This window comes from Hetaerina americana, unplaced genomic scaffold (genome assembly GCF_022747635.1).
Source record: "Hetaerina americana unplaced genomic scaffold, ioHetAmer1.1.p SCAF_1, whole genome shotgun sequence".
NCBI lineage: Eukaryota > Metazoa > Arthropoda > Insecta > Odonata > Calopterygidae > Hetaerina > Hetaerina americana.
The window spans coordinates 32,432,531-32,445,857 of NW_027286069.1; the positions used below are offsets into that span (position 1 = coordinate 32,432,531).

Sequence of the window (13,327 nt, forward strand, 5' to 3'; positions counted from 1 at the left end):
ACAAGTTTGATACACAATTTCATGCACACACGCTGTTCCCCTAGTTCCTTCACTACTGCCGTTGTTCGCGGCGAGGAACAGGTTAAGACACGTACCGCTGCTGCTGTGTAACGACTCAACATAAACAAACACAACACCTCTGATTTTAGTCGTCAGATGTGTCACCAGATGGCACACTCTCTCTCGCATGATCTCTCTATGATCTGTTGAACGATTGGCTCAGAATAAAATCAGTCCGGTCTTTTTTGATCACCTTGTATATTAGACATCACACACAGACAAGGAGGCTTTGTGTACTTCAAACCGTCGAAAGATTCATTTAGATGGTAGAACTATTAAGGCCATATTTCCTTTCTCATGCGAAGCACCCCACAATTGACAATTATGATGTGTTCCCCTAAATTAAATTGTATGTACAGGCTAACTTTAAAATACATAAGATTTTGGTGATATAAGTACATATATTCGGTGAATTTAAAATAAAAAAAATTAGTTGAGATCTCATTAATCTGTGCTTTACAGAAATAATAGTTAAACTAGGCTGTTGGGTAATATTTTTCATCCCTGACCATAACACAAACACGGAGAGAAATTTTCTCTTGTGATTGCACAATGAACAGAAGGAAGAAAATGACTTTCAATTAATTCTAATGTGAGGACATTCAAAGAAGGCAATCTACTAAGGACATTATTTAAAGAAGAATTGCAAGAGGTAAAGAAGTGCCCGATTAAAAAGAAACCAGAGTTGATAAAGGACAATAGTAAATTTGTAAATAAAAGACTTGAGAACTCTTTCATATGTAGCATGATTTTCCACAGTTCAGGAACTTTGTCATTGAGGCAAGAGAAATTGCCTCAATGCCGGAGATGATAATGGAAGGGAGAATGCTTGAAAAGCAAGGTTGAAAAAGAATAGGAATTTTTGATGAAATGAAGGTATTTAGAAAGTATACAGAATTCAAGAATGAATTACTGCAATATGACAATGAGGTTGAAGGATATTTTTTGTTATGTGGCCAAAATCATATTAGACTGGTCAAAACGTCAAATCGAAACGTCATCCTATGCACAGCCCTGATTTAGCACCAAATTACTTCTTTTTATTCCTGTTTATCAAGAAAAAATTGCGTGGCCAATGTTTTTCGGCACCTGAAGAAGCCGTTGATGCATTTAAAAACCATGCTTTGGAGGTACCTCAATCGGAGTGGAAAAAGTGTTACAAAAATTAGTTCGAGCACATGCAGAAGTGTATTAATTATCATGGAGAATACTTCAAAAAACAATATAGCCAATTTCAACTATAAATTTCTTTTCATTATTAGGCTGAAAATATAAATAGCAACCCTCCCAGTTAATTTACCTAATAAGTGTTCCAGACCAAAATTGTTTAAGTAATGGGAACTTAAGAATAATTGCATTAGGCAAAGAAGCTTTCAAAAGGAAGTGGGAATTGATGGCATGGATGCCGAGTAAGAATGTTTAGAAAAGGCCGACAAAAACTTAGATTTGGAGTGTGATAATGTGGTCATTGAAGCAAGATGAAATGTATTATTTGGAAGCTTCAGAAATATATGCGTGGAGAATGATTGATAATGTGAAACAGAGAGAAAGGAAAATAAACATGGAAGTGTTAGGCATGGTGGGGGAGAGGGGACTGTTGTGAGAAATCTAAGAGAGGCAGAAAAGGATTGCAGAGTATTTGTATTGGCAATGGGATGTTGAAGACTGATAAGGAGGAAAACATTAGACAAGTGAGGAAGGCATGGAAAAAGGATAGGCATATTGGATGGAATGAGGGGAGGAAAAGTCTGTGGAGTTAAAGATGTTACTATAGTGTCAGAGGTTATGTTGTGTTTTGTTAGAATAGGCAAAGAAATTATCGTTGCTCAGTTTGTGTCCAAAGAAAACCTATCTTAAATGGTAGAAAACCAACAATTTACTTTCATATTGAATTATACTCAATGATGCAGTGATTACCTGAAAACTCTTGTCATCTGTGCTTGTAAATGGGTTCATCCCATGTGATCCCAACATTGGATTATAATAATCTATTTTATATGCTCAAATCCATCTTTATTTCAGCAATCCTCCAATGAATTTAGGGCACCAACATTAGGTTATTCCACACAATTTTTTAAGAACATGTTTCAACAGAAAACATCTTCAGGTGAATTACATGCATAAGATTACATTGTATGCACACACCTCAAGGGGTACTTCTACGAAGGAGCATGATGAGGTAACCAATTAACCGAATCGTGAAGTTTTTATATAGATAGGGTTTTAAAGGATAAAAAGAACAAGGGACTCCCCTACATGAACTTGGCCAACAAAAAGAGAAAGCACTAAGAGGGATGAAGGGAAGTGTGCCCAAATTCATTAGCAGTTTCACAAATACAATGGATGTTTTTAAAAATTTCTTGCATAAATTACGATACTTCTAGAAAAGCATCATGTCTTTGTCCTTTATTTGAGTAATGGAGGGCCTCTGGCCCAGATCACCACATATTAGGGAAAATATAAATAAATAGGCTTACATACATATCTATCACTGAAATGGTTTATTTAGGATGCTTCATTAAGCCTTATACACATAATGGTAACAACCTTGCTCAAGGACAATTGCAACTCCACTCGAATATTCTTCTCTTGATTAGCCCATTAAAAGTTATGGAGCAATGAGGCTTCTAAGTACATCAAGGAAAGTTTTCAGTATTGATTGGCAGGTTATGGTTAGTAACATCAGACAAAATCTGAGTACATTTCAGTTTTATGCCTGTTGGCCAAAGTTTGAATCATCAGTTTGCACTTCAGCAAGTAGATACCTACTTAGAAGAAGTGTTACGTTGGCTTGATAATGTTGAGAGAATGGATGATGATTGAATCACCAAACACTAAGGTTAGACGAGTTAAATGGTTTGAGACGAAGGGGTGTAGTAAAAGAAATCGTCCTTTATATATTTGTTGGTTAACTGCAAACAAAGCTTAATCAGATTTTAATTTTTTTCAATTAAATAATTAGATAAAATTAAAGTCAAAATAGCCCAACAATACCCTTTAAAAATTGTTTTATGCCATAGGATGGCAGAAGTGAGAGATCCCTAAACTGGAAAGTATAAAAATCAAGCAGAAGGAAGTGAAATAATGACCCGACAATTATGTTCTCTCTGCTGTATCCGCTTGTTCTGCCGTGTGATTCACCGGCCAAGTAATGGCATGGGTCCGAGCATCCAAGTCACCACTGGTGACTCGATGTGGACTATAGACCCACAGTGATAACTGGTAACTCGCCGTGGACTACGGACCAGTGGTTGATGCCGAAGCCCCCCCCCCTTTCTGCCTGGAGAGGGATGGTGATAACGACGACGGGTGACTGATGTGATCCCGAAGAAGCCAGTCTGGGACTTGAGATCCGAGAGGAAGGTTGGGCTGGGCCCCTTCTGGTTGGAAACGCCAAGCAGTGTCAAGGGATATACTATACATTGTTGCAACTCTGTTTCTTCCTAGACTACATTAAATTTGGGTTAAATCGGGACCACCGTTGTACTCTCTTTAGTTCTTCCTTTTCACCCATTTCTATCGACGAACTCCTCTCCACGTCATAACCCACCAAACTAAAAGCCCCCATTTACCCTCGAGGCAGCCACTCGACTTGTGGGGTACTTTCTCGTGTCACCAATATTTCCTTGAATATGCTGGGATACGACATCTCTAGTACTTCATATGAACATACCAGTAAGGTGACAGGTTCAGTGGCCAGGGCATATCATAGATGTAGTAACATTGAAGAGCCCATGAAGGCCTAGAAAGATCAATTTCAACTAACTCTAGGCCATAAAGGTTTTCCAAAAAAAAGTAGCAGTAATGTAATGCATAAGAGCTTGAGCACTGAATGAAGAATCCTGTTTCAAATTGGCTTGATATATTTGGACATCCCAGTTCCACACAAGCAATGTTTGGGGTACCAGGCAATCCTTATAACATAAATGTGGGACGGAAGATAACATCCCCCACCCGAGGTTGATGAGCATATTCCATAGGTAATAAATAAAAGGTGCAATCTAACATAATTTATCAAACATCCTTCATGATTTTATAATTTCATTTACTGGTTGATGGTTAAAGCATTATTAAAACTCAAAGAAAAAAATACCATTTAAGTAACTATTCACCAGTTTGGTTTTAATACAGTCATACATTACATCAGTTGAAATATTTTACATTTGCAGTTAGAGAAGTCACTGCAAAGGAAACATTATCCCCTGGCTTTCTCATTTACCTATTTTATACAATGACAAACTACATTAAAGCTGTTTAAACAGCAGTAGAAATGATTTCAGTCATTTTCTTTACTTTTGAAGCAATACTCATGTCAACATATTTATCACCAATGCTGACAACCATTCCTCCAATGATTTCTGGATTTACTTTTGTGGTCAAAAGAATGGTTTCACCCTTTTTCATAAAAGCTTTTAGAGCAGCTTCCAGATCTTTCCTCATTGCATCATCCAAGGGCTGGAACAAGAAATTTAACAATCATGTACACCACACATTCAGATGAAGCACTCATGAAAATTAAGCACTAAAAGGTGTGGGAATATTATCTCCATATAATATAATAAAATAGATATATTAATGGCATTTCATGTTGGCTCAGGCATCACATCATCACCCAGGCATGTACAAGTTAATCAGAATTCCTTTTATCTATTACCATATTTAATAAATATATATAAATAAATATAATAAATCAGAATTCCTTTTATCTATTACCATATTTAATAAATAAATTACCTTGGCTGTAATGACTTCACACTGAACTTCCCCTCTATGCGCAGCCATTATATTTTTGAATGCATTTATTACACCGTCAAGGTTTTTCAATCTTCCATTATCAGCCATAGTAACTGCAACAATGAAATAAAAACTTTGTTGACCACAAATGTGTTTACATTTTTCTTTAAATTGAAAAAAATATTGAGAAATGTTAAAAATTGATAGCATCATGTTAGGAGAAGCTTTTTACTCGCTAAAATCATCCACTGCTCCTTTTAAGGAGACCAATTACACTGCTGCAATGATTTTACCTCACTCTAATAATGATAACACCAAGGAACTCTATTATGTGACAAAATTTTCCCCTTCCACTCTTTCAGCTTCCGTGTTTACACCACGGTCAGCATCAAGGTAAAAATGTCACTCATTAGTGTCATCGACCCTGTTTTATGTCACCCCTGCCTTTTGCTTCCATTAAATAATATAGAATGCTTTAGGGCAGCTGTGCACGTTATTTTATCTGGTGTGTCTTAGACATGGGTCAGGTAAAATATTGCAAATATTATCACTGGTCTGCTCACTATATATAGTTCCCCATTTGGCATTTCAATTTTCTCTATCAAAAAGTGTCTTCTCTTTTGTGTTAGTATAATTCAAACAGTTAAATTAATTGATGTTTGATTAGAATTTCTTTATCATAAATAGAAATTCCAGATCAAGTGAATCATAATGCATGAATAGTTTCCTAAATGCTCAAACGATGTAATAATAGTCTTTCGTTATAACAATTCCCATTAAATTTTACTTAAAACATTATTTATGCCACATTTCTTGGCTAATAATTATTGGGTCAAACCAATAGAGCTCAAGTGTACTGCATGCATTTCATTTTAAGAATTGGGTGTTTGACCAATTATCCTATCTTTAATAGTCATCCCACCCTAAGAGCTTGATGTCAGGTCTGATTATATTTTCCATCGTCAATAACCATTATTTCACTCATGATGATCATCAGAGACAATTTTTGCACGACTATAAGCTTTTTAATCCTTTAGTTAATCTTTCAAACTCAATTAATAAAAGAAGGCACAAGAAAAAATCCAGAAGAAAACACTTAAAGTAATGAGCTAGCAAAACAAAATAATATTTAATTCATAAGTCACTGACATCAGCAGAGAGCAAGAAGGCCTTAGCAGCAGAGAAGTAAAAAGGCCAGAGGAATGCTGTATTACAGTGTATACAGGATTACACTGGACATTAGATTAATAATAGATTTTTCAAGCCAAGGCAGGAGAGAGGAAAGTAATCAAGGAGAAGGAATAAGATTCACCAACAAAACTTGGAATAAAGTGGATTGGCCACAAAATATAAACATGTCAGCAGATAAGATATTTTTACAACTAAGGATGGTCATATATATAAGAAAGGTAAAAAGCATTGGAGCAAGAATGATAACCATTTTCTTCACTCAATAACTGACATGCTGGCAATGAAGACACATGTCCATTAAGGCATTCAATGTACGAGGTCTGTTCAAAAAGTATCGCGAATTTAAAATTTTCGCGGGATACATATATTAGATTTTCGATTTCTTTTGTGGCGTTATGTTGGTACTTGTGTCTCTCACTTATGCCGAAAAGTTCGGCCACTTTGAGTGTTCAGTTAATTGCTGTTTTGCTTGGACGTGTTTTGGCTTATCTTCGATTTTTGCCTGTTCCAAAAATGGATCAAAGAATCTATATCAAATTTTGTGTGAAAAACGAAATAAAGTGCACGGACGGATTCCGAATGTTGACTGTGGCATATGGATAAGCTATCTTGGACCAAAGCAACGTTTATCGGTGGTACAAAATGTTCTCAGGGGGCCGAGAAGATGTGAAAGACGAAGAGCGTGTCGGATGCCCAAGTACGTCAACAACAGACGAAAACATTGATGAAGTGAAGAAAATAGTATTAGCCAATCGTCGAATCACCATTAGAAAAGTTGCAGAGGAACTAAACATATCGATTGGCTAGTGACATTACCAATGATTTGGGCGACACATGGGTCGCCGCGAAATTCGTACCAAAATTGCCAAATTTTGACCAAAAACAGCAACCCATTAACATTGCTAATAAGGTGTTGGATTCTATCCGCGACGACCCAAATTTACTCCAGAGGGTCACAACTGGTGACGAATCATGGCCTTATGGTTATGACGTGGAAACTCCCAAATTCACAATCATCCCAATGGAAGCTGCAGCACGAGCCAAAACTGAAAAAAGCATACAAGTTTGGTCGAATGTGTGGAAGTTATGCTTACAGTTATCTTTGATTGCCGGGGCATGGTATATCATGAGTTCTTGCCACAGAATGGTAGAACGGTAAATAAGGAATATTACCTGCAATTTGCGCGAAGCAATCGATCACAAACGCCCAGATTTGTGGAAGAACAAAAATTGGCTTTTGAACCATGACAACGCCCCTGCTCACACATTGATCCTTGTGTGTGAATTTTCAGCCAAAAACAACAGGCTAATAATGCCGCAGCCACCATACTCCCCAAATCTGGCCCCCATTGACTTTTTCTTGTTCCCAAAACTGAAGAGGCCCATGAAAGGACGACGCTACGCTACGACTGACGAGATAAAGACTACATCGAAGGAGGAGCTGAACAAGATCACAAAAAATGATTTTTTGAAGTGCTTTGAGGATTGGAAAAAACGTTGGTACAAGTGTATAATATCTAATAGGTATTACTTTGAAGGGGACAAAATAGATTTTCATGAGTAAATAAATAATTTTTGAAAAAACACCAAAGTCGCGAAACTTTTTGAACTGACCTCGCATGTTTAGTTATAGCTCTTGCAGAAAGATGAAACTTTACTCAAATATTAGGATGTAACAACCAGTTAAAAATGGGCAAATGAAGGAAACTACACATCTGAATGAAGTAACAAGCTGGCAAAGAGGAAAAGTCAGTCTTCTTGAGAAGACTATTTGAGGCCTCAAGTAAATGGAATTGAAGGATTCCTAAAATAAATGTGTTGTATACCCCTTGTGTGTTTTACTTTTTCAAATGGCATAAATGAGATAAAGAGAAAATGCTACCTCTGGAACAAAATATAATACAAACCTCAGTAAAAATGGGCATTACAATTTGAGGTAAAAAGGTACAGAATTCATTTTTATCAGTAAATATGAAAATACCAAGAACTCCTCTGACAAATTCAAAATAAATACCAGTTGTGACTGGTATATTATAACTTCCAAAACTCTGACAAAATGAAAATTAAATGAAAGAGCAACTATTTTGAATGACGTGGCTAAGCTTGATGGGACAGCTGAATACCTAATTTCAACACAAGGCCCATTATTGCTTGACTCATCCACAAATGATAATGATCTACTGTATCATACATCATCCATCTGGCTAGTTCTACAGATACATTCAATGAATTCAGATTGACCTAGAATTATGAAGATAAGCGTTTGTATACACAACTGATCATTGCAATGAGATGTGCTGCAATTAGCTGGGACTCTAGGAACGATATTATAGGTTAATTATCCAGTACAGAGTTCAATAATTTCCTGATTTAACTATTAGATTAAGGATATGTAACGAAAAGTATTCAGAGTATGTTAAGTAAAAGTAATCAGAGTAATTCTAAATGTATGTGCTCACAAGTAATTGGTTTCAGACAGCAAGGAGATGGCTAATAAAACAAATGGAAGAGGAAAGGAAAGTAGAATCTATGATAAGTAAAGGGGTTAGACAAGGATCCAACTAAGAGAGTGAAAAAAGAGATCAGCATACCTGTACTTCACTTTGCAAAACACATTGCAGTTCAGTGATTCAATAAGGCCTGCAAGCGTAGTCAATGATAACACAAAATCTTGCCCTGCCCAATTGTAATTAATAGTTTCCTGTCACCTATATCTCTGAGATAATTGCGTGACGAAGCAGTACATTCCGGAAAACCTAAAGTAGTTGTGATTACTTACCTAGAAGATTCCCTGCCAGTGGAGATAAACTTGCAGCTTTGGCAACTTGTGACATGGCTTGAACCTTTAGCTGCTTCTTCATGGTGGGGTTAGCAATGAAATCCTTTAATTTTACATCGGTTTTCAACATTTGCTGGAATTGAACCAATTCTTTCTCTGTTTGATCAAGCTGCTTTTGCTTGGTAGCAGCAGAATACAAGGCAGTGGCATACCGTCCCTCAATGCCAAATATTTGGACGGGAGGCTAAAATAATAATTAGGTTTTCACAATTGCATGACGAATATATATCATCGTATGATATTAAAAAGTAATATACCTTCACAAGTTGCCTCGCTGATGAAGATGTGCTGATGCTACGGGACTGAAATATAATAATTCTTTTAATTAGACTACTAACAGAAAGCTCACCGACATCTTTGAATTAAGCAGCTATTTTGAAATGATAAATTTCTCGGTCAAAACTAAAAGAAAATGATCTGAAAGATTTGTTGGTGGTTAAAAATACGAATGAAACAGTAAATAAGAGTAAGGACGCATAGCTTAAAAGACGATTAAAAGCCCTTACCAGTATCGAAAACCTTGCGGCAGCCATTTTCGTCTGGAAGAAGATATCGAGAGAAAAGAAATGATCGGTGGAGTCGTTGGTCGAGACCATCGTTCATAATCGATTCGGTTCAGTAGAAATAATGTAAGAGTACTCGTATTTAAGAATTTAATAAGCTAAGGAACATTTCTTCCATTATAAGCATTCCTCGAATAGATACTATAGCCTATGATATCCTTACACAAATGAAAAGAGTATATTCTTGAACGGTTGCATTGAAATCGATTCATGTACAGCGCGAGTTTTAATTTGTTGGTGACCTCTGACAAAATAATCTCTGTTGAAACTGAAAAATAAAGTAAACTTTTCTCCGCGAAGAATTTATTCTAAAAGACAGTTGAATGCGTTCTGGTAAATAAATAAAAATTTATTTTAGGAGATGTTATGGTGGTTTTATCCTTCGATAACGACATTTTAATGCGAACCTTTTACAATGATTGAGCTGTGGAATTCATTTTTTAAATTAACTATATCTTGAAGGACTTTCTTTCAAGCTGATTTCACAATGAAGGCGTAATACACATTTGGGGATAGCTTTCTTCTAGCGGAACGAAAACTCCTGGCGAATGTTCACGATAGGCAACACGCAAGATGTGTTCCGCTTCGAGTTTCGAAAAATATCGATAGTCTTCTGAAAATTTCTGACGGAGATTCCTTAGGAATTAACACGCACGCGACACATGGTAGTTATAAGCATTAGAAATAATATTTTGGTACATTTTCGAGTAGCTCTTCGACATCTGTCTTCAATGGATTCTAAAGAAGTACTACGGCGTTTGGAAAGCCGTGCGATAGAAGCACAAAAATTAATCAAATCGCTTAAGCACCAAGTAAGTAAAGCAGTACATTATTACACTTTGAAGGTGGGTTAATTCGAAGGGATTGACATATTCGCATTTTAGATTGCAGTTCTAACCCAAGCAAATAATGGCGCAAGTGTGGATAAAGAGTGTAAAGATTTATGCTTAGAAAACGAAAAATTGGAGAAGGAAATTGAAGTTTGGAAGACGAAGTTAACTACAGCGGAAACAGTCAATGGGAAAATACCTGTTAGTAGTTTTCGGTGTTGCAAAGTGGCATAAGAATGTTGTCCGAATATGTATTATTGTAATATGTCTCAATGTTTGTGGTTTTCGTAGGTCCGAGTTAACGTATCCACTGCTGAAAAACCTTGCGGTGAACAGAGACTTAACGGAGAAGTTCATGAAGTTAGCACTGATGTCAAGATTTCTCCTCCGACAAAAAAGAGCGCAGGAGATCAAGAAAAACCTTCGAAAAAGAAAAATACGGATAAAAAGCAAAAGCAAGACGCCAAAAGGGATATTGCAGCCGAAAAGCTAGACGATCAAATAGATGTTGGACGCCTTGACATTAGAATAGGGCGTATCGTTGAAGTAAACAAACACCCAGACGCTGATTCACTTTACGTTGAATCCGTCGAACTAGGGGAAGAGAAACAAAGAACTGTTGTCAGCGGTTTGGTTCGTTTTATAGAAAGACAGGAGCTGGAGGGTCGTCTTGTCGCCCTTCTTTGCAATTTAAAACCAGCTAAAATGAGAGGAGTAACCTCAGAAGCAATGGTGCTATGCGCCAGCACTCCGGAGAAAGTGGAGGTAATGATGAAAAAGATCTAATTTTAATCATGGTTTAACAAGGTACTAGCGATGTTGTACATATTTGCTTTAAAAATTCCTTCAATTGGTTGTGTGATTTCAGGTTCTCAATCCTCCCCTCGGTAGTGCACCAGGGGACATCGTTATTTGTGAAGGATATGAGCACCGTCCTGATTCCGTTTTGAATCCTAAAAAGAAAGTATGGGAAACTGTGGCCGCTGACCTTAAAGTAAGTGCTTCCGGTGTGGCAACGTACAAAGGAGTACCGCTGACAGTTTCTGGCAAAGGCGAAGTAAGAGCCAAATCTCTGACGGATGTACCAATCAAGTGAACAATAGTTTTTACATTGATAAAAAATAAAAATATTTTTGTTAAGATGTAATGCGTTCAAAGTTATTTCTTCTTGTTCTTGCCGATTGCTATTGACCATGTCCCATTCTTTTGCGAGTCTTAACTTAGACAAATATCGTCCAGTTGTTCCTTCCCAATTGAAGTTGGAGCAGTTTTATAACCCCAGATCTACTGCACCTTTTGTAAGTGTTCTGCCCCTTCGTCATGCCTTAATACTTGCCTCTAGTGGCAAAATCAACTAAATTCGATCCATGGAAGACTTGCATGATCATATTCACACTGCCAGTAGTATTTATTCTTTTCCATTGAATGTGCGTATATTATAAATTCACTTTCCCCAAGTGTTCATGCAGTTCATTGTAACATCAGGTGTAAAGGTAATGGCCCTATGTTATTTTAGGTTCTGTGGTGTTGTGGTACTAATTGTGATACATTGAATTTTAATTTGTGAAATAATCACACTGGAACAATTTTCTTGAAAATAATACAATCTTCCCATGAGAAGAGCAAAACCAATGTAAAATTTGGATAAAAGTTGAATACTTTGAGCGTGCCAGTCCTTATTTGCTGTGTGTACATGCAGTTTTTTCATAAGCACTTAACCATTTAGGCTTGCCCGGAAAGGTGTGTTTGATATTGAATTGAATGATTATAGTCTGGTCATGAATGGGAACAACTTTTCAACCTTTGGGCATATTCATTCCATAGTATTTTTAAATAACAATGATAATCAAATTTTGTAACCTTATTTGGGGGGGGGGGGGATTTGAATGGAAGCAGCCTCCAAGAATGCAGGATATGGTAGCACTTGTTTTCTCCTGTGCTCAACTACAATTTTGTGTGTTTTTAAATAAGAAAGTTAAGAGGGTAATAAAGCTTTAGTCCCCAGTTCATCCCCAAAAGCCCATCTTTGGGAAAGTTTCAAGAAAAATGGATTCTACAGTGATCAGCCACTTAAGCATATAAGATTCCCATACAAAAAATACATGAAGTCAACATGGATTTCATGAAAAAATTCATATCATATGGAAACAAAACTAAGCGACACCAAGAAAAGCTTAAATATCACCTGATTTCAGTGGGTACAGGGTACTTGTTAATGTCAGGTTAAAATGGAAAAATGAATTATTTGGATTAGCCTTGCAAGGGTGATCTGAAAAATTCTCAGCCTTACAACTTTTATGTTTTCCAAAAAGCTTTATTTTTCAACATCTCCTTTAATGTGAATACATTTCATCCAGTGCCATTATCCAGTCTAGTAATATTCTTCCAGAAGCACTGCTATGTCCACAGCAACAATCATTCTTGATTGGATAAAAAATATTGACCAGTGAGGAAACTGATTTTCCGGAGAAATAGAAGTTCAAATCCAGGCAATGAAGTGGATGTTCCAGTGCTTCATACAGGAAATTCCTAAATTTTTCTCATTGCCAAGACACTTTTGTTGGCAGCTGCTTTGTCCAGATGGAAAACGTTTTTCCTTGGTAAACTTGAGTCTGCTTTCATGTATACCTGCATCGTTTCATTAGGTTAGCATTGCATACCAAAGTTATTGTTTTACCTTTTTCAATATAAAAAACTTGTCCTTTTGCATTCCAAAAAACTTACACCGTGACCTTTCCTGCCAATGACACTCTTTGCCCCCTCTGGAGCTGAATAACCTCCATTCACTGCATGGATTTTTGCTTAAAACTCTGGTGTAATGGTGAATCTGTTTCAACCCATGCCACATATCAATGCATAAAATCACACTCGTATTTTGTCCTTTAATGCCAAGCACTGTTTGGAAGTGTCATCCGAATGAGTTTAAAATCCATAGTGAGCACAAGTGGTACGCAAATTATTAAAAGCTTTGTCATGTTCAATTCCTCATGCAAAATGTAATTGACACATTCTTTTGATATCCCTACAGTATTAGCAATGTCTAACAACTTCGTACACCCGTCATCCAAAATCATGCTGTGCTTTTTCGATGATTTGTGGTATGGTTACAC

The 13,327-nt window shown here is 36.7% G+C and overlaps 2 protein-coding genes across 2 annotated transcripts; one reads left to right on the forward strand and one right to left on the reverse strand.

Annotated features, from left to right (window-relative positions):
* Positions 1-4,161: 4,161 nt before the first annotated feature.
* ATPsynO (ATP synthase subunit O, mitochondrial) lies at positions 4,162-9,418 on the reverse strand. Its single transcript, XM_071587827.1, has 5 exons — positions 9,331-9,418; positions 9,082-9,126; positions 8,765-9,008; positions 4,795-4,907; positions 4,162-4,515 (listed from the first exon to the last, which is right to left on the reverse strand). Exons 1-5 carry the CDS (start codon positions 9,355-9,357, stop codon positions 4,315-4,317), a joined length of 630 nt encoding a protein of 209 aa, XP_071443928.1. The 5' UTR covers positions 9,358-9,418; the 3' UTR covers positions 4,162-4,314.
* Positions 9,419-10,010: 592 nt separating this feature from the next.
* AIMP1 (aaRS-interacting multifunctional protein 1) lies at positions 10,011-11,347 on the forward strand. The gene is made up of 4 exons (XM_071587815.1): positions 10,011-10,199; positions 10,272-10,418; positions 10,509-10,982; positions 11,086-11,347. Exons 1-4 carry the CDS (start codon positions 10,050-10,052, stop codon positions 11,311-11,313), a joined length of 999 nt encoding a protein of 332 aa, XP_071443916.1. The 5' UTR covers positions 10,011-10,049; the 3' UTR covers positions 11,314-11,347.
* Positions 11,348-13,327: the final 1,980 nt, after the last annotated feature.